The sequence below is a fragment of the Sciurus carolinensis genome, chromosome 13 (genome assembly GCF_902686445.1).
Source record: "Sciurus carolinensis chromosome 13, mSciCar1.2, whole genome shotgun sequence".
NCBI classification, from domain to species: domain Eukaryota; kingdom Metazoa; phylum Chordata; class Mammalia; order Rodentia; family Sciuridae; genus Sciurus; species Sciurus carolinensis.
The window spans coordinates 49369539-49395557 of NC_062225.1; the positions used below are offsets into that span (position 1 = coordinate 49369539).

The 26019-nt window shown below is 37.4% G+C and overlaps 1 protein-coding gene across 1 annotated transcript in view; it reads left to right on the forward strand.

The window, feature by feature from the left end:
• Psme4 (proteasome activator subunit 4) overlaps positions 1 to 26019 on the forward strand; it is a 103410-nt gene that overhangs the window by 71708 nt on the left and 5683 nt on the right. Inside the window, 7 exon segments of the mRNA XM_047522318.1 lie at positions 1273 to 1377; positions 2144 to 2235; positions 3665 to 3796; positions 4161 to 4369; positions 6973 to 7058; positions 11321 to 11449; positions 12322 to 12477. Of these exon segments, the coding sequence (XP_047378274.1) occupies positions 1273 to 1377; positions 2144 to 2235; positions 3665 to 3796; positions 4161 to 4369; positions 6973 to 7058; positions 11321 to 11449; positions 12322 to 12477 (909 nt within the window).

Sequence of the window (26019 nt, forward strand, 5' to 3'; positions counted from 1 at the left end):
AATTAAATAAAAGTCCAGTGGACTTGCAGCATGGGTGTCATTTGGGAACTTGTTAGGAAAGACAGATCTCAGGTCCCCTCACCCTCAGATTAATCATAATCTGCATTTTAATCAAGATTCACAATTTGGATTCTCATTAACTTTTGAGAAGCACACACACATATATTCAGTCTCTGTTCAACTAAACAGTTTTTAAAAGGCTATTTATTGTAATGGGATACTTGAAATTTGAAGATTATACCCCAGGCTAAATCCTAAATGTCATTGCCTCCTATTTTAAGATTCAGTCAGATGACCTTGATAAACATATAAAACTTAAAATTGAGATTTGATTCAGTCCAGTGTACTGTTATTAAAAAATTTAAAAGGACTTCTTTCTTCTCCCTCGCCCCTTGGACTAATCTCAGAGAAGCAAATGTGCATCATAAATATGACATAGTCCCTGACCTTTAGCATCTTGTCCAGAAGTGGAAGAAATAGGTAAATAAGGTTTTTGCTTATAGTATGCTAAGGGTAGCATGAGAGTGTCTTGGTTTATGCCTGGAGTGGAGTTTCGGCATCACTATTAAGAAGGCTCCCTTTCATTTTTTTTATTTTTGTGATTTATTTAATTTATTGGTTTATAATAGTTACACATAATAGCAAGATTCATTTTGACATAATTATAAATGCATGGGATATAATTTGCTCCAAGTAAAGTCTCCAGTACTTGCCCTTACCTGCCCCTTCTTCCCTCCCCCCGTTTCCTTTCCTCAATTCTACTCATCTTTCTATTTATTTACTACTACTACTTTTTTTTTTTTTTTTTTTTTTTTTTTTGGTAAAATTAGAGTCTTGTGGACATATATAATGGTGAGATTCACTATAATATATTCATATATGTACATTGGGAAGTTAGGTCAGATTTATTCTACTTTTCCTTTATTCTGTCCTTCCTCCCTCCTCCTCAATTGCTTTCTTCTACTCCCTCAATCTTTATTTTGATGGATCTCTCCCCACTCCTTCACCCCTACCCTCATTTTTTCCAAGACAGATTTTATAAGGAACCATATAAAATTTTTTCTCTTTCCTGAATAGTGTTTTGGGGGGGAAATTTGACCTGTACCTGTGTATATATGATGAAAAAAATGCTGAGGTACTTTCTTGGATTATTTGAGTTTTCTAGAAAATAATTTAATTGATCTATCAGTTTGTACATTTCCAGGAAGTGTTCTTTTAAGAAAAATGTTCTATGTATTGCTCACTTTCACACATGTGTTTTGTTTTGTGTAGGTGGAGAAGCTTTGGGAGCTTCTGTGCCCTCTGCTTAGAACAGCTTTGTCCAACATTACAGTAGAAACTTACAATGACTGGGGAACTTGCATAGCAACATCCTGCGTAAGTTCTCCTACTTCCTTTTCTCGGATAACTGCTCAGATTTTTTTTAAGCTCTGTCTCCAAATGTAAACCTCTTTATGCTACTTGAATCTTTAAAATTTTCTACATACATTTGTCAACTTAAATAATTAAAGACAATACTTTTCAGTCTCTCAAATAAGTCATAGGTGATCACTCCTAAGGATTTTGATATCATCTTTGCTGTAGTAGTGCATTTTATTTTCATTACAGTGCTGGGGTGGAACCCAGACCTTTGTGCATACTAGACAAGGGCTGTTCCACTGAGCTACCTACCTACCTATACCTGACCCTTTTTGTTTTTTAATTTTCTTTTGAGACAGGGTCTCACTAGTTTGTGCAGGCTGGCCTTGAATTTGCAATCCTCTTGCCTCTGCCTCCCAATTAGCTAGAATTACAGCTCTGCAGCACTGCACCCAGTGGAATGCATTTTTAATTTGTCAAGTCAGATCACATATTTGGAAATGTAGGTTACATACATCAAAATTCACACAATACAGTGTTATAGTATTGTTTTTGACTTGACACGTCCATTGCTCAATACACTTCAATTTAAGGACAATTCATATACCTAATAACTTGTCTCTTGAGCTAAGAGAAGCATTACATTTGTATTTGACTGATCAGAATTAGTTTTATTTTCTTTCTATATATTATACATTTTTAATATTTCTAAAATAACTAGATATGATTTATTTATAAAATTGTAGGTCCTTTGTTTAATTATTACTTTATATCTTCTACACAGGAAAGCAGAGATCCCCGGAAACTTCATTGGCTTTTTGAGCTATTATTGGAATCACCGTTGAGTGGTGAAGGAGGATCCTTTGTTGATGCATGGTAAATAAAAAGAAGACTTGGTTAATACCAAAGGTTTTGTATTAGTGGATTTATAAATGGAAATGAATTGTCTATCCTAAGTAGTAGATGAAGTAATTACTTTCTTCTGGATGACAGTGTTGATGCAGTTCAATATAACGTATAATACTTGGGCTCTTTCTCGTTTGGGAACAAGTAGGAAAAATGTAGGCAACCCAAGCAGTTCTAGTGAATGGTAGATATAATCTTCTCCAACACTGTCATGTCTTTTAATAGGATTACTTTTTCCCCCTTGACATTATTAATTTCTTTATCACATCTCATTTGCAATTCTCTTGTTAGGGAAAAAATAAAAGAAGGTGAGGATATAACTCAGTTGTAGAGTGCTTGCCTAATTGCACAAGTTCAATCCCAGTACTATAAAAATTATAAATAAAAATAAAGAAGAGAGTAATCTTGCAGGGCATGATGGTACATGCCTATAATCCTAGTGAACTAGGAGGGTGAGGCAGGAAGGTCACAAGTTTAAAGCCAGCCTAAGCAACTAAGACCCTGTCTGAAAATAAAAAATAGAAAGGGCTGGGGATGTGGCCCAGTAGTTAAGTACCCCCCTGGTTCAATCCCTAGTAAACTTAACCCCAAAAAATAAAAAAAGGAGAGGATCATTTCACCATTTGGTGAGCCATGTGAAACTGGAGAAAGGTAATTGACAACAGGGAAAAAAAAAAGTCTGTAAATCTCATTAAAATAAAGAATAGCTATTTGGTTAGTGAGAAAACTAGAATGATAATTCTCTTTTCCAGTAGTTCAGGGGATTGAACCCAGAGGCATTTTACCACTGAGGTACATCCCTTGGGTGCCCTTCTCCCTTTTTTGTCTTGAGATAGGTCATGCTAAGTTGTCCAGGCTAGCTTCAGCCTCAGCCTCCTAAGTAGCTGGGATTACAGGCATGTGCCACTGTGCTCAGCTTGAAATCTAATCATTAAAGATTCTCTAATGGGCTCCTTCCCCCACTTCCCCACCAGGGATCGAACCCAGGGATGCTTCCACTGAGCCACATTCCTGGCCCTTTTTTATATTTTATTTAGAAACGGTGTTGCTGAGTTACTTAGAGCCTCACTCAGTTGCTGAGGCTGACTTTGAATTTGCAATCCTCCTACCTCAGCTTCCCAAGCCACTCGGAATACAGGCATGTGCCACCATGCCCAGTCAGTATTTTTTTTTTTTCCCCTTAGTTCTATAGTAGTGGAAATTAAATTCCATATAGAAAAAATGATGCGAGGAAAGTAAACAATATTCATAAGGATGGCATTTTTCAATTTAGGCATTTCCATGTCTTAAATGATTAAATGGAAGAAGTTTTATGTGAAATCCAGGTGTTATTCGTCTATACTGTTGGTACGTAAAGGCTGAAAGGGGCACTAACAATGCTTCTGTCCTTTAATTTTAGTCGACTTTATGTACTACAAGGTGGCCTTGCCCAGCAAGAGTGGAGAGTACCTGAGCTATTGCACAGACTACTGAAGTACTTGGAACCCAAACTCACCCAGGTTTACAAAAATGTCAGGGAAAGAATAGGGAGGTAGGTATTATTTTCTCTGTGGTGCAGCATTCTTCTTGAGTTCTTTTTTGTTAAGTTTTAATATCTAACTGACGATACGTACTCCTTATTTCATGATGAGTTTCATTGTGTCTTCTACCTCAACTTTTGTTTACTGTTGTGTTGTGGGAAATAAGACAAGGCATTCTTGACTATAAACTAGGAAGGCAGTCTGATCAGAGGCCAGAGATAAAAAATCACCTTACCCAGGTTACCCATAGGGACAGTCTGAGACCCCTCTCCAGGAATTGTCTTGGGAAAATTAATTTTGTTTGAGTCATAATTTTTGAATATCAGTTTTAATGTTAACATGGAATGTCTTACTATTATGTATTTCATTTAACAGTGTGCTGACCTACATATTCATGATAGATGTTTCTTTGCCAAATACTGCACCAACAACATCCCCTTGCATCCCTGAGTTTACTGCTCGAATCCTAGAGAAATTAAAACCCCTCATGGATGTGGATGAAGAAATTCAGAACCATGTTATGGAAGAAAATGGAATTGGTGAAGAAGATGAACGAACTCAGGGCATTAAACTCTTAAAAACCAGTGAGTAACCGAAGTTTGTAGAAATTCATTTGAAAACATTTTGATTTTCCTTTGGAATTTTTTCTCACTGTTTTTTATTTGGTAAAATATACATGGTGTGAAATTTACATATTTAAACATACATTGGCATTAAGTGCATTCACACTGTTGTGTAACTATCACCACTATCCATCTCTACATTCTTCTTCTTCTTTTTTTTTTTTTTTTGGGGTGGTGCTGGGGATTGAACCCAGGGCCTTGTGCTTACAAGGCAAGCACTCTACTAACTGAGCTATCTCCCCAACCCTCCACAGTTCTTTTTACTATTTAAGATGGAAACAGTTTCCATTAAAAAATAACTTCTCATTCTTGTTCCTTTAACTCCTAGCCACCACCATTCTACTGTCTTTATGAATTTGCCTATACTAAGTAGCTCATATCATACAATATTAAATCATACAATATGGGTTCTTTTAGATCTGGTGTGTTTCATGTTGCAGTATTTCATGGTTAATCCATATTGTAGCATGAATAAAAAATGGATTCCTTTGTTTTCTTCATATATTTATCTATTAATGGGCATATGGGTTGTTTCTGCCTTTTAACTATTATGAATAATGCTACTTTCAGTGTTGGTATGTAACTATCTTTGTGAGTTTCTGCTTTCTATTTTTTTGAACATATGCCTGAAAGTGGAATTGCTGGATTTCATGATACCACTCTTCATCACTTTGAGTGCTGTCAAACTGCTTTCTACAACTGTACCATTTCACTTTGCAGTCATCAAATGCACAAGTGTTCTGATTTCTCCACATCCTTCCCGACAATTGTTAATTTTCTGGGTTTCCCGCTCCCCACCATTCTTTCTATATAGCTATAGTAATGGGAGCAAAGGGATATTATCTTGTTTTAGTTTTGATTTACATTTACCTAATAAGTTTAACATCATTTTTTGTGTTTATTGGCCATTTGTATATTTCTTTGGAGAAATGTCAGCTCATGTTCTTTGCCCACTATTAGGTTGTTTTGTTGCTGGTGGCTGTTTACCCATAGTTTTTTTTTTTATTGTTTTTGGTGCTGGGAAACGATCTCAGGGAAAGTTGACCACTAAGCTACCCTATCTTTTTAAATTTTTTATTCTGAGATGGTCTCATTAAATTGATGAGAGTGGCCTAGGACTTGAAATCTTCCTGCTTCTGAGTTGCTGGGATATATAGGCTTGCACCACTGCACCCAGCACCTTGTACTTCTTTTAGTTCTGGATATCAGCATTTTATTGGGTAGACAGTCATAAATACTGTGTTTCTTTTTACTCTTTTTTTTCTTTTTCCTTTTTTGGTACCAGGGGCACTTCACCACTGAGCTTTATCCCTATCCCTTTTTATTTTTTATTTTGACACAGAGTCTCACTAAGTTGCTTAGGACCTCGCTAAATTGCTGAGGCTAGCTTTGAACTTATAATCCTTTTGCCTCAACCTTCCCAGCTGCTGGGTTTTTTGTCGTTGTTGTTGTTGTTGTTTCTCTTTAAACTCCCTTGATAATGTCCTTTGTTGCACAGAGTTCAGCAGTTTTTTGTTTTGTGCTGGTACCAGGGATTGAACCTAGGAGCCTTTAACCACTGAGCAACACTCCCAACCCTTTTTATTTTTCGTTTGTTTGTTATTTCCACAATCCCACAGTGCTGGGGATTCGAACCCGGGCCTCCAGCATGAGAGGCAGGAACTCTACTAGGTGGGCTATATGGCCTGCACCCCTTTTTATTTTTTTAGGCAGGGTCTCACTAAGTGCTTAGGGCCTCGTTAAGTTGCTAAGACTGGCTTTGAGTTTTTGATTCTCCTGCTCACCCTATCAGATTGCTGAGATTACACGTGTGTACCACTGTACCTGACACAAAAGTTCAGTTTTGATGAACTCCAGTTTATGGTTTTTTTCTCTTGTTTCCTTGGATGACAAGACCAAAGATTGTTTCAGCTCTTTGTGGTCTTCGTTTGTTTTTATATCTAAAATACTATCAAGGATTCTTGGCATAAGCCATCTACTCATCATTTTAACCACTTTAGGATTATTGAAGGCTAGTTTTACTATATACTGGTTTTTGGTACTTGATAGTTGTAAATAATTTGTAGATTCTTTCATCCTTTCTTGTAGAATTGCCTCAGTATGCTGGATTGGTTAATGGCCTTTTTTATGGGTTATTATACTCCTGATTAATTAGTGTCTAATTTGTGAAGTATCATATGTGATCTCTTTCATAACATTAAAGAGTTGGTGGGGGCGGTGGTTGTAGCTCATTGGTTGAGTGCTTGCCTAGCATGTGTGAAGCTCTGGGTTCGTTCCTCAGCATCACATAAAAATAAATAAATAAAGGTATTATGTCCATCTATATCTAAAAAAAATTTTTTTAAAAAGTTGTCAAGAGTTGGGGGCTGGGGAGATAGCTCAGTCAGTAGAGTGCTTGCCTTGCAAGCACCAAGCCCTGGGTTTGATCCCCAGCACCCAAAAAAAAAAAAAGTTGTCAGAGTGACCATTTGATACTGGCATTAAAATATCATTTACTTTGTGGTCCCTAATTTGATTACAATGACTAATGATTGCAATGATTCCGCATGTTTATTTCCAAATAGTATTGAAGTGGCTGATGGCAAGTGCAGGAAGATCCTTCTCTACAGCAGTCACAGAACAACTTCAGCTTCTGCCATTGTTTTTTAAGGTAAGGTTATAGATAAAATCAGTACATCCCTCTTGACCTGCAAAAGGAAGTATATGAGAGCAAGGTTGGGACAAAGATCATTTGAATCCATTTGAAACTTGTGAAAGACTTACATCATTACAAAATTGTACTGTATAAATTACTGGTACTCATCTCTTACCTGGATATACTAATATTGAGGATGAGAATCCTCATAAGTCCATCATAGTAAATGGGGCCTGAGATATAAAGTATCACAGTTTATTTTCTAGACAGACATTGTATAGAGTTTGAACATAGAGGCATTTAAAAGAAACTTGTTTATTGAACTGTAGAAGGAGCACATGAGTTATCTGAAAAGAGATTAGAAATTTGATTTTGAACATGTTTGAGATACTTATTATGTGATGATGCTTGTAAGTGAAGATAAAGTGTGGGTACTTGAAGTTCAGGGCAGTAGTCGACCTTGATGTTATAAACATATAGATGGTATTTTTGAAACTGTGATAATGAATGAGATCATCAATGGATTGATTGTAAATGGAAAAAAGAAGGTCAAAGATAGAACCAATCTTCTTAGGTTAGATAGATGAAGACAAAACATGGAGAAATTTCAGTTAAAATATTCCCCATAACTTAATTCATATGAGCTAAGTTTAGAGAGTTCAATTATCATTATCTCTCTAAAGTTTAAAAATCAGTTATGCTTATCTTGAGTATGGTGGCCAACATATATTTCAGAGAAGAGACCAGTGAATGGCTCCTCCCCATTTTTATTTTAAGGTAAATGCGTGTAAGTACTTTGGAGTTTATGGAAATTTTCAGTAATTATATAAAAAAAACTTTTTTCCTCCTTTTATAAAAATTAAATGTTTATTAAGGGAAAATTTAGAAAGTTGAAGGGAAAAAATTAATTGTCCCTTTATGCCTTCCTTAATTTATTGTTACTTTATAGAAGTACTACATGCTCATTAAAAAATTCTGGTATATATGGGCTGGGGCTGTAGCCCAGTGGTAGAGCACTTGCCTCACATGTTCAAGGCACTGGGTTTGATCCTCAACATTACAGAAAAGAATAAATAAAGATATTGTGTCCATCTGCACCTAAAAAAATTTTTTTTTAAAATCTGGAATGTACAGATGGGCAAAACTCTTTAAAAAATTGTGTCTGTACACCAAAGAAAACCAACATGCAGTTTTATTTTTATTTATATGCTGTTTTCCTATAGTTACTTTTTAATAAGATCATGCAGTTGTTCTTTAGCTTCCTTTTTTTTGTACCTAAACCATATAGTGTATGCTTTCTCAAATAAGTAGATATTTTATAATTTCTTATGTAGCTAATAGGACTCAGTACCTAATTACCCTAAAGTAGTTTATATTTAGTTTCATTGCTGTTACTCACTAGGTAGGCAATGAGAGGCAGGGAGTGTAGTGTTCAACAGCGGACCCAGGCTGCCTAGATTCAGAATTGGCTCCTTGAGTAATAAAAACTACTCATCTCTTATGGATATTTTGAGAACTAAATGAGTTTATAAGTATCCCTCACTGTCCAAATTAAGGAGTTGCTGAATTAAATCAGGATTACCATGTCATCCATTCCTTGCTTTGCTGTTAGCAGACGCCAAGACTTCAGATGAAATAACGATAGTGCACTAATCTATTGGATCTAAACTGAGAGAGTAAGGGGTGCCTTATGTGCCTTAAAATGCTTAAGAGTTGTGTCAGGCACATGTTAAACATTATGAGAGTGTTCTTTGTTGGTGATGAAATAAACTACTTTTATACTACTTTTATATAATATGTATGCTGTACTCGTATTTTTGTGAGATAAGTTACCATAAGTGAAAGCATACCATTTCCATTTTGACACACTACTCTAAGAAACATGGTACATTGGCTGTTTAAAATGTTTTTTTATCTCACCCCAGATAAAGCAGTTTTATACTAATCAAAATCAAGAAATCTTCGAAATACATATGTATCAAAGTAAAAGTTTGAATAATTTTTCTGTTTTCATTTTAAGGCCTTCATATATCTTAAGATAGATTTTCTAAATAAAAATAGTTTTGAGAGCCTTGACTTTGGGATGCTTGTGTTGGAGATGCTGATTAATACTGTATAATTTTTCATTTCTTACCCATCCTAGTGGTAAAAAAAAAAAAATCTAGTGTTGGTTATCATACTGTAATGGTGTGAATCTCTGAGGAAATCCACAATAAAGAAGGGCATGGGGCTAGTGTCTAGCAAAAGCACATAATGCATTTTCTTACTGATGACAATGTACTTCTACCCTTCTATACCAAAGGTGTGCTGGTAAACATGTGAAATAACTAGGCACAGACACAGCAAAAAATCTGGAAACAGTTCTAGTATCTATTACTTCTGGATAGGACCTGGTGAAGCAAAATGTGGAACTTCCATACGTTTAGATATCCTACAATTTGAATCATTACTGTTGCCATGGAGTACTTACAGGACAAACATGTATGCGTATATGTATCTTCTAGAGAGTTCTTTAAAATCCCTTAAAAAATGCAAAGTGAAATATACGAACCTCACTGTTTATCTAATTAGATGAATACACAAGAATAGTAACTTTTAACAATACAGAAAATCAGACATACTTTATGGATACATAAGCACAAATAAATAATAATTGTCCATACATGTTGAAAGTGTTTGCACTTAAAATCCCAAGTGATTAAGTAAAACCTCGGTAATTCTAAATTTAAATTGAAAATAGCAGTGTGATACAGTTCTCTTTGGACATTGATTGTGCTTATTTCCTAGCTCTTTCCGCCGAAGAAGTTTAGAAAGACTGATAATCAACAGACTTGTAATGATGAATACTCTAGTGCTCAGTTTTGTTTTGTTTTTTCTTTTTTTCCTGGTACTGGGAGTTGAACCCAGAGGGTGCATCACCTTGAAGCTAAGTCCCCATCCCTTTTTATTTTCGATTTTGAGACCAGGTCTTTTAAATCACTGAGACTGGCCTCAAATTGGGATACTCCTGCCTCAGTCTTCTGAGTAGCTGGGATTACAGGTATGCACACATCTTTCTAAGTATTCCCACTTTGTAAAACAACCAGTCTTCTTGGAGAAATGACTTATTGCATGTTTGGAGCAAGAAATGCACATTTCTGGGTCATCTTGTTATACCAGAAACCCAGGATTCTTGTGTTAAGGAAATCAGGACCCAATTTGAGGAGACTTCTGGTAGTGAAAGAAGAAATGAGCACCAGTGTGAAGAGTAACTGCAGTAGATTAAGCCATCAAATTTTTTGAAATTAATTGATTCATAATGGTACTTTAAAAAAACAACATTGTTCACATAGGAAAAGTGGGAAATAAATATTCTGAATAAGGGAAACCTTTTCAATTTTGTTCTAGCTAATAATGAAGAAGAAATGACTGTCACCATTTTTCAAACCTATACTTTTATAATGATTCATCACAAAAAGAGAAAATTAAATATCCATGAGGGAACATTACTTAATGATGTGCTCAAATGTCAATAAAATCAAACCTCAAGATCCAGTAACTCATTTATAGGACATACTGGAGTTTTTGCATGCAGGACAGGAGTGCAATCAGAGAAGGCCACAGTGGGAGAAATTACAAAACGGGCTATCAAGAAATTTTAAACTAGAGCTTAAAACATTCCAGCTAGCCAGCAACAGTGGCACGTTCCTGCAATCCCAGCAGCTAGGGAGACTGAGGCAGGAGGGTCATAAGTTTAAGGCCAGCCTCAGTATAGCTCAGTGGTAAAAAGCACCCCTGGGTTCAAAACCCAGTATGTTCCCCCTCCCAACCCCCTCAAAAAAGCCAGCTAAACAGTGTGCGACCACTATATTGAATGATTCCAAAAAGCCAGTTGTAATAACATTGAGACTACAATGGGGGGGGATAGTTTGAGCACTACCAAATATTTTATAAATAGTTTTGTGTGTGATTATGTCATTTCAGGTTTTTTTTTCAAGCAGTGTTTTGGAGATAACATGATATTTATGGGTGAAGTACATCTGGGGTTTGCTTTACATAATTTACTTGGGAGAAGGAGAGCCAGAGGGAAGCAAAGAATGAAAAGATTATCCATGAGTTTGTCTTTGTTGAAGTAGTTTATGGGGGGTGGGGGTTGTTTTATTTTTCTCTCTAGTTTTGGGTATGTTTGACATTTTCCCCAGAAGTTGTTAAAAGTAAAATGTAATTTCTTTATATAGGATGCTCTTGTATTTACTGGCAGCCATTTTTCAATTTGTGTTGTTATTGTTATTCTCTAGATTGCCCCAGTGGAAAATGACAATAGCTATGATGAACTGAAAAGAGATGCAAAACTTTGTTTATCACTAATGTCTCAGGGGTTGCTTTACCCTCATCAAGTGCCTTTGGTACTTCAGGTGCTAAACCAGGTAAGAGTGTTTAACTGCAATATTTATATCTTTTGGTTAGGATTCTAGTTTACTGTTCTAAGAATTTCACAGAATCAGCTATAGTACACACAGTACTTGATTTTTTTCCTTACATTTTGAATTTTATTTTAGTACAAGAAGCAACATGTATTGATCAAAGAAACAGACATATATTCCATATCTGACTCTGCCATCAACTTTTCTTACCTTGGTCAAATCACACAAACCAAAAGTTACCTATATACCCAAAGAGCTAATTATATGGATATGAAGTGCTTATCAGGGATGGGAGTGGTGATTCCCTTTTGTCCTTTCCCCTTTATTTTATTCACATTTATTTCCTGGTCTATACTAGAGACATATGGTGGTTGTATGTAGTTCTGGCTGCAAGAACTACAAATATTACCTGGATAAAACTAAATGTACAGTAATATTTGTGTTATATAATAGAAAATTGGACATGTTCTCATAGTTTTCAGATTTTCAGTTTGTTTGCCACTGAAAAATATTTTTAACAGACTAAAACGGTGCATAATTTTTGTAGTGCAATTTAGTAATTCTTAATCTTATTGGCTCTTAAGATGCTAACTGCCATTACTTGGAGTAAAATAAAGTGCATTTCTTAGAAGATTTTAGTCATAAATTGTAAATAATCCTCCTAAAATTGACTTATATCTGCTATTAATAACTCAGTCATCATACATTCTAACTCCCTGAAATAGCACAACCTTTTATATAGAAGGAAACATTAGATAAACTTGTCCTAACTATACTGTGAAAGTAGAATTAAATAAGAATACTACATTATTTAAAGTCATCTCATGCTCCTATTAGTACTGTTACAATTATTTATGTGTATTTGTCACTTACAGACAGCAAGAAGCAGTTCTTGGCATGCGAGATATACAGTACTGACCTACCTCCAGACCATGGTATTTTATAACCTCTTTATTTTCCTAAACAATGAAGATGCAGTTAAAGACATCAGGTGGCTCGTTATAAACCTTTTGGAGGATGAGCAATTAGAGGTAAAATTTATGTTACAACAAACTAAAATTTACTTGATTTAAAGAAACCATCAAGCTATCCCTTCACAGAAATATGTGCACATTCATAAGATATGTTATATTAAAACAAATTATTAAAAGTATCTATTGAATTTTAACATAGATCTGTTAGTAGACTAATCGATTAGTATCCTAATCATAATTTTCTGTGGTACAAATGGAAAGGAAATACTGGGCATGCTTTTGATGTGTCTTCTCTTTGAAACTGGGAAAATAATATTTGTGAATCAGAGTTTTCTTTTCTTTGTATTAGGGAATTATAATCACCCCACTTAGTGACTTTTAAGAGAGTAATGGAAATGTGCACAAAAGCAGTTTGAAGAGAGTAGAAGTCTGCACTTCTACTCTTAAGTTTGCTGTTACCCAGTAGACTTAAGATAGGAGTGCTGTCTTTTTTTTTGTTTTTCTTTGATAAAGAAATTCAAGGCAACTTTATGGTGAAGTTATATTAATACTTTCTACAAAAAGAGCAAGTAGCTTAATAAGTATGGAATAAAATACACATTTTGGGCTGGAGATGTACCTCAGTGGTAAAATGCTTTCTTAGCATGCCCAAGGCCCTGGATTCAATCCCAAATACCACCCAAAAGGTGGGGGAGGTATGTGTGTGTATGCACACTTATACCCACGTGCATTCATTCCTTGGGAAAAATGTAATTGAATTTTTGTGAAGATTTTTCTTATTTTATGGACTTCAAATAGTAGTGTACTTTATTTATTTTTAAGCACTCAGATTATAACCAAAGGAAACTGGAAATGGAAATTTTTATACCTCCCTAAATGAGCCTAACTAGCTTTCTCATTTTCTGGGACTGTATGTTGTCTAGCCTCTGAGAAACTAACATACTAGTGATAACAACTCTGACAGGCTTCAGTGGAAGTATTTAAATTTCTTAGGTTTTTTATTTATTTTTTTCTTAGATTTTTAAAAAACTTAAGCTAAAGGAATAGAAATGGAAAAGTAGAAATCTCAAGTTGTTTTTTTTTTTTTTTTTTTTTTTTTTTTTTTCTTTTTATTGTAAACAAATGGGATACATGTTGTTTTTCTATTTGTACATGGCGTAAAGGCATACCATTTGTGTAATCATAAATTTACATAGGGTAATGTTGTTTGATTCATTCTGCCATTTTTTCCCTTCCCCCCCTCCCCTCCCACCCTTCCCCTCCATCTATACAGTCCTTCCTTCCTCCATTCCTGCCCCCCTCCCTAAACCCAACTCCAACCCCAACACTAACCCTTCCCACCCCCATTATGTGTCATCATCCACTTATTAGCGATATCATTCTTCCTTTGGTTTTTGAGATTGGCTTATCTCACTTAGCATGATATTCTCCAGTTTCATCCATTTGCCTGCAAATGCCATAATTTTATCATTCTTTATGGCTGAGTAATATTCCATTGTATATATATACCACATTTTCTTTATCCATTCATCAATTGAAGGACATCTAGGTTGGTTCCACAATCTGGCTATTGTGAACTGAGCAGCTATGAACATTGATGTGGCTGTATCTCTGTAATATGCTGATTTTAAGTCCTTTGGGTATAGGCCAAGGAGTGGGATAGCTGGGTCAAATGGTGTTTCCATTCCAAGTTTTCTAAGGAATCTCCACACTGCTTTCCAGAGTGGCTGCACTAATTTGCAGCCCCACCAGCAATGTAAGAGTGTACCTTTCTCCCCACATCCTCGCCAACACCTGTTGTTGGTTGTATTCTTGATAATTGCCATTCTAATTGGGGTGAGATGGAATCTTAGGGTGGTTTTGATTTGCATTTCTCTTATTACTAGAGATGTTGAACATTTTTCCATATGTTGTTGATTGCTTGTAGATCTTCTTCTGTGAAGTGTCTATTCATTTCCTTAGCCCATTTGTCAATTGGATTGTTTACATTCTTGGTGTAGAGTTTTTTGAGTTCTTTATAGATTCTGGAGATTAGCGCTCTATCTGAAGTATGATTGGCAAAGATTTTCTCCCACTCTGTAGGCTCTTTCTTCGCATTGCTGATAGTTTCCTTTGCTGAGAGAAAGCTTTTTAGTTTGAATCTATCCCAGTTATTAATTCTTGCTTTTATTTCTTGTGCTATGGGAGTCCTGTTGAGGAAGTCTGGTCCTAAGCCGACATGTTGAAGCTCTGGACCTACTTTTTCTTCTATAAGATGCAAGGTCTCTGGTCTGATTCCGAGATCCTTAATCCATTTTGAGTTTAGTTTTGTGCATGGTGAGAGATATGGGTTTAGTTTCATTCTGTTGCATATGGATTTCCAATTCTCCCAGCACCATTTGTTGAAGAGGCTATCTTTTCTCCATTGCATATTTTTGGCCCCTTTGTCTAGTATGAGAAAATTGTATTTATTTGGGTTTGTGTCCGTGTCCTCTATTCTGTACCATTGATCCACCTTTCTATTTTGGTACCAATACCATGCCGTTTTTGTTACTATTGCTTTGTAGTAGAGTTGAAGATCTGGTATTGCGATACCCCCTGCTTCACTCTTTCTGCCAAGGATTGCTTTAGCTATTCTGGGTTTTTTATTCTTCCAGATGAATTTCATAATTGCTTGCTCTATTTCTGTAAGGTACATCATTGGGACTTTAATTGGAATTGCATTGAATCTGTATAGCACTTTTGGTAGTATGGCCATTTTGACAATATTAATTCTTCCTATCCAAGAACATGGGAGATCTTTCCATCTTCTAAGGTTTTCTTGAATTTCTTTCTTTAGTGTTCTGTAGTTCTCATTGTAGAGGTCTTTCACCTCTTTTGTGAGATTGATTCCCAAATACTTTATTTTTTCGAAGCTATTGTGAATGGGGTAGTTTTCCTAATTTCTCTTTCTGAAGATTCATTGCTTATATATAAAAATGCCTTCGATTTATGTGCATTGATCTTATATCCCGCTACTTTACTGAATTCACTTATGAGATCTAAAAGTTTTCTGGTGGAATTTCCTGGTTCCTCTAAGTATACAATCATATCATCAGCAAATAGGGATAGTTTGAGTTCTTCTTTTCCTATTCGTATCCCTTTAATTTCTTTGGTCTGTCTAATTGCTCTGGCTAGAGTTTCAAGGACGATATTGAATAGAAGTGGTGAAAGAGGGCATCCCTGCCTTGTTCCAGTTTTAGAGGGAATGCTTTCAGTTTTTCACCATTAAGAATGATATTAGCCATGGGTTTAGCATAGATGGCCTTTACAATGTTAAGGAATGTTCCCACTATCCCTATTTTTTCTAGTGTTTTGAGCATGAAGGGGTGCTGTATTTTATCAAATGCTTTTTCTGCATCTATCGAAATAATCATGTGATTCTTGACTTTAAGTCTATTGATATGGTGAATGACATTTATTGATTTCCTGATGTTGAACCAACCTTGCATCCCTGGGATGAAACCCACTTGATCATGGTGCACTATCTTTTTAATATGTTTTTGTATGCGATTTGCTAAAATTTTGTTGAGAATTTTTGCGTCGATGTTCATTAAGGATATTGGTCTGAAATTTTCTTTCCTCGATGTGTCTCTGTCTGGTTTAGGAATCAGGGTAATATTGGCTTCATAGAATGAGTTTGGGAGAGTTCCCTCCTCTTCTATTTTCTGGAATACTTTGAGAAGTATTGGAATGAGTTCTTCTTTAAAAGTTTTGTAGAACTCGGCTGAGAACCCATCTGGTCCTGGACTTTTCTTTGTTGGAAGGCTTTTGATGACTTCTTCTATTTCATTACTTGAAATTGGTCTATTTAAATTGTGTATGTCCTCCTCGTTCAGTTTAGGCAATTCATATGTCTCTAGAAACCTGTTGATGTCTTCGAAATTTTCTATTTTGTTGGAGTATAGATTTTCAAAATAGCTTCTAATTATGTTTTGTATTTCGGTCGTGTCTGTTGTGATATTTCCTTGTTCATTCCGAATTTTAGTGATTTGGGTTTTCTCTCGTCTTCTCTTTGTTAGTGTGGCTAAAGGTTTATCAATTTTATTTATTTTTTCGAAGAACCAACTATTTATTTTGTCAATTTTTTGTATTGTTTCTTTCGTTTCAATTTCGTTGATTTCAGCTCTCAGTTTAACTATTTCCTGTCTTCTACTACTTTTGGTGTTGGTCTGTTCTTCTTTTTCTAGGGCTTTGAGCTGTAGTGTTAGGTCATTTATTTTTTGAGTTTTACTTCTTTTATTAAATGCGCTCCATGAAATAAATTTTCCTCTAAGTACCGCTTTCATAGTGTCCCAGAGATTTTGATATGTTGTTTCTTTGTTCTCGTTTACCTCTAAGAATTTTTTAATTTCCTTCCTAATATCTTCTGTTATCCATTCATCATATAGTAGCATATTGTTTAATCTCCAGGTGTTGGAGTAGTTTCTGTTTTTTACTCTTTCATTAATTTGTAACTTCAATCCATTATGATCTGATAGAATACAAGGTAGTGTCTCTATCTTCTTGTATTTGCTGACATTGGCTTTGTGGCATAATATATGGTCTATTTTAGAGAAGGATCCATGTGCTGCTGAGAAGAAAGTGTATTCGCTCTTGGTTGGATGGTATATTCTATAAATGTCTGTTAAGTCTAAATTATTGATTGTGTTATTGAGATCTATGGTTTCTTTGTTCAATTTTTGTTTGGAAGATCTGTCCAGTGGTGAAAGAGGCGTGTTAAAATCACCTAGTATTATTGTGTTATGGTCTATTTGGTTTCTAAAATTGAGAGGATTTGTTTAACATATATGGATGAGCCACTGTTTGGGGCATAGATGTTTATGATTGTTATATCTTGCTGATTTATGGTTCCCTTAAGCAGTATGAAATGTCCTTCTTTATCCCTTCTAACTAACATTGGCTTGAAGTCCACTTTATCTGAAATGAGGATGGATACTCCAGCTTTTTTGCTGAGCCCATGTGCATGGTATGTTTTTCCCCATCCTTTCACCTTTAGTCTATGGGTATCTCTTTCTATGAGGTGAGTCTCTTGCAGGCAACATATTGTTGGATCTTTCTTTTTAATCCAATCTGCCAGTCTATGTCTTTTGATTGATGAATTCAGGCCATTAACATTCAGGGTTATTATTGAGATATGATTTGTATTCCCAGTCATTTGGTTCATATTTAAAATTTTTGACACATCTTGGTTCCTCCTTTATTTGACAGTTCCTTTAGGATAATTCCTCCCTTTGCTGATTTGCTTCTTTGTTTTTTATCTCTTCCTCATGGAATATTTTGCTGAGAATGTTCTGTAATGCTGGCTTTCTTTTTGTAAATTCTTTTAGCTTTTGTTTATCATGGAATGATCTTATTTCATCGTCAAATTTGAAGGTAAGTTTTGCTGGGTATAAGATTCTTGGTTGGCATCCATTTTCTTTCAGAGCTTGAAAAATGTTGTTCCAGGCCCTTCTAGCTTTTAAGGTCTGGATTGAAAAATCTGCTGATATCCGTATTGGCTTCCCCCTGAATGTAATTTGGTTCTTTTCTCTCACAGCCTTTAAAATTCTGTCTTTATTTTGTATGTTAGGTATTTTCATTATAATGTGCCTTGGTGTGGGTCTGTTGTAATTTTGTGTATTTGGAGTCCTATAAGCCTCTTGGACTTGATTTTCCATTTCATTCTTCAGATTTGGGAAATTTTCTGATATTATTTCTTCAAATAGATTGTTCATTCCTTTGGTTTGTTTCTCTAAGCCTTCCTCAATCCAATAATTCTCAAATTTGGCCTTTTCATGATATCCCATAGTTCTTGGAGATTCTGTTCATGATTTCTCACCATCTTCTCTGTTTGTTCAACTTTGTTTTCGAGGTTAAATATTTTGTCTTCAATATCTGAAGTTCTGTCTTCCAGCTGTTCTATCCTATTGGTTGTGCTTCTATGGAGTTCTTAATTTGGTTTATTGTTTCCTTCATTTCAAGGATTTCTGTTTGGTTTTTTTTCAATATCTCTAACTCTTTATTGAAATGATCTTTTGCTTCCTGAATTTGCTCTGTTAACTGTCGATTGGTGCGATCGTTCAATGCCTGCATTTGCTCTTTTATCTCATCGTTTGCTTCCCTAATCATTTTAATTATGTACATTCTGAACTCCCTTTCTGTCATTTCTTCTGGCATGCTGTCGTTGGATTTTATTGATGTAACATCTAGATTTGTTTGGGGCATTTTCTTCCCTTGTTTTCTCATATTGTTCAGGGATCAGTGGGTCATTAAGATATTGCAGATTTCCTCTATCAACTTATAATGTCCCTGAAGATTGTTAGTATATCCCCTCTTATCCTTCAGTAGCCTGAAGTCTTGGAGGAGGTTGATAATGCAGAGCTCCACGAAGAAGCTGCCTCTCTAGGGTGGTGACCCTCAGGTGGCGTATATTCCCTGCTAGTGGGCAGAGGTGTCTCCACTTGTTGACCAATGGTCATCCAACGGGGAAGTAGGCTGCGGGCTGAGGCAAGGCCTGTTTGTGCCTATGTCTCTGACTTTACTGTCCCTGTGGGAAAACCTCCCCTGGCCGGGAAGAGTCACTCGGTGTGGACGTCTCGCTAGTCAGTTGCCCTCCTAGAGGTTCCCCTCAATCTACAACTACCCCCTGGGCTGGGCTGTCTTCTTCTGCAACGATCCCAGGGGCCCGGACCTACGTCCTGGGCCTGGGAGCCTCACCCTTCGCAGGCGAGTCTCCTTAGGGTGCCTCTCCCAGAGAGTCTGTCCGCCGCCCTGGAAACTTCGCTCCGCCCCTAGGCGTGTCTCTGTGCGGCTCTTCCAGCAAGCAGCCACCTAGCTCCTGGGACCCTGCTCTGCACCAATCGCCTGGCTATGCAGCCCCTCCCCTGAGCCACCACCTGGAGCCCCGTACAATAGCTCCGAGACACAGAGACCCGCCACACACCTCCTCCTCCGGACAGCCGCCCGGTTTCCGACGCAGTCACTAGGAGTCCAAACAACTCACTTTGGGTCTCCTCCTCCCACCAACCACCTGTAGCCCTAGGCAGTCACTCCAAGTCCAAGTGACCCGCCCTGTTCCTCCTCCTTGGGGTAGCCGCCCGGGTGTTCAGGAGCGGTGGCTCCGAGACCAGGTGACTCACCACGCTCCTTCTCCAGGCAGGCCACCGGTGTTCCGGAGCAGTTGCTTTTAGTCCAATGAGCTCACCACTCGCCTCCTCCTCTGGCAACCGCCTGTGGTTCTGATGCAGTCACTCACAGACTAAGCGTCCCACCGCTCTCCTCCTCCAGGCAGGCCACCAGTGTTCTGGAGCAGCTGCTCCGAGTTCAAACAGCTCGTCACGCAGCTCCCCCTTCGGCAACCGCCCGCAGCTCTGATGCAGTCACTCCCAGGTCAAACAACAAGCCACGCTCCTCCTCCTCCTCCGGGCAACCTCCCGGCACTCAGGAGCGCTAACTCTGAGTTCAAACAGTTCACCACACAACTCCTCCTCTGGCAACCGCCTGTGGTTCTGATGCAGTCATTCCCAGACCAAGCGTCCCGCCGTGCTCCTCCTCCTCCTCCGGGCAGTCCCCGGCGCTCAGGAGCGCCCACTCTGAGTTCAAACAGCTCACCACGCAGCTCCTCCCCTGGCAACCGCCCGTGGCTCTGATGCAGTCACTCCTAGACCCAAGCGACCCGCCGGGCCTCTCCTCCTCCTCCGGGCAACCCCCCGGTGTTCGGAAGCGGTCACTCTGGGTCCAAACAGCTCACCACGCAGCTCCTCCCCAGGCAGCCGACCGGAGCCCCAGCGGCTGCTCGAGTCCAAGCGCTATGCTGAGCCGCCTCCTCCACGATGATCCCAGTCGTCCGTGTTTACCGCTCCAGTGGGGGGAGGGGCGTCTCACCGAGCAACTCCACCTCACAAATTCCCTGCGTTCCGGGGCTACCGCCCCATCCGGGACGCCTCCCCAACAGGAGAGACTCACCCGGCAGCTTTGAGTTGGTCCCAAATCTCTCACTATCTCCTCTCTCGAATCCTGCGTCCTGGAGCAGCGCGAAACGCAGCCGCCCTCTAGTCCGCCATCTTGGCCCGCCCCTCAAGTTGTTTTGTAACTTCAGTTTTTAGAGTACGTATTCCTCAGCTTTCTGTCACATTAACTAATACCCAAGACAATGACCTTTTCAAGAGAAAAGTTTAGTTTTAGCAGTTTCAGTCCATCATCTATTGGCCCTGTTGCTTTATGCCTCTGGCAAGGCAAAGTGGAGCAAAAATTCTAACCTTATCTCTAGGAAGTGAAAAAAGAAGGAGCTTGAGTCCCACTGTGGCCCCTAAGAGTACATGTCCAGTAAAGACCTCCCACTAGTAACCACTTCTTCAAGGTTCTGCCACTTCCTATTAGGGCCACACTCTTTTTTTGTATCAGAGATTGAACCCAGGGTGCTTAACTACTAAGCTATATCCCTAACCTTTTTTATGTTTTATTTTGAGTCAGGGCCTTGCTCAGTCGCTGAGGCCTTTGAACTTAGGATCATTTGCCTCAGTCTCCTGAGTCTCTAGGATTACAGACATGTGCCATCTCGCCAGGCAGTGCCAAATTTTAAACACATGTGCTTTGGCGGGGGGCGGGGGGGAGCATTTAAAATCCAAACTATAGCAGAACACTTCCATTATAATATACAATTTGTGACGGTGGCACATGCCTGTAATCCCAGCAGCTCAGGAGACTGAGGCAAGAGGATCACAAGTTCAAAGCTAGCCTCAGCAAAAGCAAGGCGCTAAGCAATTCAGTGAGAGCCTGTCTATAAGAACATTCTTCCATGTACATTTTACATTTTCTTTTATATAGTAGGCTTATTAAACATTTTTTAAATAAGCACAACCATGACATTTATTAAAACCATTATATATATTTAAATCAACTATAATCCTAAATAGCAGTAATAATTAGCTAATCCTATTCATGATAGTATTGGGAAAAAATTTTGTAATTATTTGAATGACAGATGTCTTTTGGCTGGGGGCACATACTAGGGATTGAACCCCAGGGGTGCTTTACCACTGAACCATATCTCCAGCCCCCTTTTAAAATTTTTTAAATTTTGAGACAGGGTCTTGCTAAGTTGCTAAGGCTGGCCTAGAACTTGAGATCTTCCTGCCTCAGCCTCCCAAATTGCTATTACAGGTGTCCACCACTGCACCCAGCTATGACAAATATCTTTTTAAAGAAAAGCCTTACTGAACTTAAAGGAAAGTTTTAGAAATGGAGGGAGATACTATGTTTATAGCTAAAAAGGTTAAATGAAGGCTTTGGAGATGTGGCTCAGTGGTAGAGGACTTGTCTCACATGTGGAAGGCCCTGGGTTTGATTTCCCCAGCCCTGCTCAAAAAAAAAGAAAGGAAGCTAAATAAACTCTTTTTTTCTTCACCTTATAAAATTAATTATATGTACACAGTGAATCCTGGATAGACCATCCCAGAAGTATACCCCACTACTAAGAATGAGAATAATTCTGTTGGAGGTATTGAGAGAATTTGTTCAGTACTTTAGAGGAAAAGGAAAAGAAGTTAGAATGTCTCACTACTACAATGTATTTTAGATATAGATATATAGATAGATAGATATAGTAACAGTGCACACCTGCTTCCCCTGCACGCGTGTGTGTGTGTGTGTGTGTGTGTGTGTGTGTGTGTGTGTCTCTTTCTCTCTCTCTGGGTGCTCTACCACTGAGGCAATATCCCCAGACCTTTTTATTTTGTTATTTTGGTAGTGGAGATCAAACCCAGGGCTCTTAACCACTGAGCCATATCTCTAGCCCTTTTTATTTTTCTTTGAGACAGGGTCTCACTAAATTGCTTAGTGGTTTGCTACCTTGCTGAGACTGGTTTTAAGCTTGTGATCCCCTCGCCTCAGCCTCCTGAGTTGCTGGGATGACAGGTATGCACCACCATGCCTGGCCCCCTTTTTATTTTTCGGTTGTTTTTTTTTTTTTTTTTTTAATTTTTGAGACAGGGTCTTATTAAGTTGCCCAAACTAACCTCAAACTTGTAGTCCTCACACCTTAGCCTCCCAAGTCTCTTGGATGTGCCACCACACCTGACTTCCTTTTTTTTTTTTTTAATTTAAGAAATTATCAGAAAACAGATTTGGGGTAATTATAGGAACTCCAATCAGAGATGATTTTCTAAGCCTGTAAGTTAAAATATGTGATATTAAAACATGGACAGATCTGGCCACAAGAATCCAAGAAACTTGACTAGGTGTGATTGCATATACCTGTAATCTTAGCTACCTGAGAGGCCAAGGTAGAAGAATCAAGTTTGGGCTTCTCTTAGACAACTTTGTAATGTCCTGTTTCAAAAATAAAAAATTTTAAAGGACTGGTAAAGCACTTACCTAACATGAGTTAAGACCCTAGGTTCAATCCCCAGCACTGAAAAAAAGAAAGAAAGAAAGAAAGAAAGAAATATATACATACACACACAAGATCAAAATTCATCAATGTAAACAACCTTCAGAGTAACGATTTAAATGTATGGCATAAGAAAATCATTATATTTTGTGGTGTAGGGCTAGTAAATAATATAATGACAGTATAGGCTATAAATAATGAAAAATCAAACTTTTCAATGACCAGAGAGCATCGTGAACTGAAAGCAATGAGTCATTTTCACCTGATTTAATTTAGTGCCCTCTTCCCATCCATAAAACAATAATAAATAAAACAATAATCAGTGTTGGTAAGTTACAACTAATAGTTCACATTCATTTTATTTTATAGTATGTTAGCACTAGCTTTATAGACAGCATCTGCTAGTCATAGAACTAGCAGTGAAATTGTTTATATTTTCGAATTAGTAACCTCATTTCTTGTTTTCTATCCCCTTGCTCCCCAATACACAGCAATATGGAAAAAGTTACATGAATTAAGACTATTTAGGGAAAGAATATTTTGTGGCGTGGTAGGGAGAAGTTGAAAGCATTATAATCAGTAGTTAAGTATCAAATTATAAAACAAATTCCTATAAAACAAATTGCTTTATAGGAACTAAGGCAACCCAAAGACAGTGATGATGAGAAAATTTCCCAAGTAATGCTAAGCCAAAACATTTGCTTTTTTTGTTTTTTGTTTTTTGATTTTTTTCTTATAAAACATGTTTTTCATTTTATTGCATGTCTTTACGAATGTTAATCAGGAAAAATTTGTGATTTATAAATGAAATATTATTGCCTTTTTACTGCTTATTTGTGTGTGTGTGTGCACGCATGCATGTGCTCTGGGATTGAACCCAGAGCCTCATCCTTGCTAGGCAGTCTGACCACTGAGCTATGTCCTAAGCCCTACTGATTTTTTCTTTTTCCTTTTCTCTTTATTCTTCCCAGAGTTGAGTTTTTCTTTCATTGAAATTGATTTTAAGAATTTATATGAACTGTGCTTTTAGTTTGGCAATAAACTATGAAATTCATAAATAAACTGGATATAAATCTTTACAATGTATGCTAGTTAGAAATTAGATTGTTCTCCGTGTTTGTTAACCATTAGAAACTACTGTAGCAGTGGCTTTAGAGATGTGTAGTAGAATCCAGGGAAACTTTATGTTTTGTTTTAGAGACTGCATTTTGATTCATTTTACACATATGGGGTACAAATTTTTGTTTCTATTGTTGTATACTATGTAGATTCACACCATTCGTGTAACATACATATACATAGGGAAATGATATCTGTCTCATTCCACTATCTTTCACGTCTTGCCCTCTCCACCTCTCATTTTCCTGTACATAATCAAAACTTACTCCATTCTTCTCTTACCCCCCAACACTCCCCATACCCCTATTATGTATCATCATCCACTTATCAGAGAAAACATTTTGGCCTTTGGTTTGGGGGGATTGGCTGATTTCACTTAGCATGATATTCTCCAATTCCATTTACCTGTGAATGCCATAATTTTATTCTTTGTGCCTGAATAATATTCTATCATGTATATATATACCACAGTTTCTTTATCCATTCATCAGTTGAAGGGCATCTAGGTTGGTTCCACAATCTACCTTTTGTGAATTGAGCTGCTGTAAACATTGATGTGGCTATATACTGTAGCATGCTGATTTTAAGTCCTTTGGGTGTAAACCAAGGAGTGGGATAGCTGGGTCAAAAGGTGGGTCCATTCCAAGTTTTCTGAGGAATCCTCCATACTGCTTTCCATAGTGGTTGTACCAATTTGCAACTCCACCAGCAATGTACAAATGTGCCTTTTTCCCCACATCCACGCCAACACTTACTATTGCTTGTATTCTTTTTTTTTTTTTTTTCTATTGCTTGTATTCTTGATAATAGCCATTCTAATTGGAGTAAGATGAAATCTTAGGGTTGTTTTAATTTGCATTTCTCTAATTACTAGAGATGTTAAACATTTTTTCATATATTTCTTAATTGCCTGTATATCTTCTTCTGTAAAGTTTCCAGTGCCTTAGCCCATTTATTGATTGTGTTCTTTGTATTTTTGGTGTATAGTTTTTTAAGTTCTTTATAAATTTTGGAGATTAGTACTCTATCTGAAGTGCATGTGGAAAGGATTTTCTCCCACTCTGTAGGCTCTCTTTTCACATTATTGATTGTATCCTTTGCTGAGAGAAAGCTTTTTAGTTTGAATCCATCCCATTTATTGATCCTAGCTTTCATTTCTTGGGCTTTAGGAGTCATGTTAAGGAAGTCTAGTCCTAAGCCAACATGTTAAAGATTTGAACCTACTTTTTCTTCTATTTGGTGCAGGGCCTCTGGTCTAATTCCTAGGTCCTTGATCCATTTTGGGCCTCTGGTCTAATTCCTAGGTCCTTGAGCCATACTGCATATGAATTTCCAGTTTTCCCAGCACCATTTGTTGAATAGGCTGTCTTTTCTCCATTGTATGTTTTTGACCCCTTTGTGTAGTATGAGGTAACTGTATTTGTGGGTTTGTCTCTGTGTCTTCCATTTTGTACCTGTCTGTTTTGGTGCCAATACCATGCTGTTTTTGTTACAGTTGCTCTGTAGTATAGTTTAAGGTCTGGTGTTGTGATGCCTCCTGCTTCACTCTTCCTGCTCAGGATTGCTTTGGCTATTTGAGGTCTCTTATTCTTCCAGATGAATTTCATGATTGCCTTCTCTGTTTTTATGAGGAATGTCATTGAGATTTTAATTGGAATTGCATTGAATCTGTATAGTGCCTTTGGTAGTATGGTCATTTTGACAAATTCTGCCTATCCAAGAACATGGGAGATCTTTCCTTCTTCTAAGGTTTTCTTTAATTTCTTTCTTTAGTGGTCTGTAGTTTTCATTGTAGAGGTCTTTCACCTCTTTTCTTAGATTAATTCCCAGGTGTTTTATTTATTTTATTTTATTGAGGCTATTGTGAATGGAGTGGTTTTCCTAATTTCTCTTTCAGAGGATTCATCACATATGAATAGAAATGCATTAGATTTATGCATATTGATTTTATATCCTGCTACTTTGCTGAGTTCATGTATTAGTTCTAGAAGTTTTCTGATGGAGTTTTTGGATCTTCTAAATATAGAATCATGTCCGTGGTGGCAAAGAGTGATAGCTTGAGTTCTCTTTTCCTGTTCGTATCCCTTTAA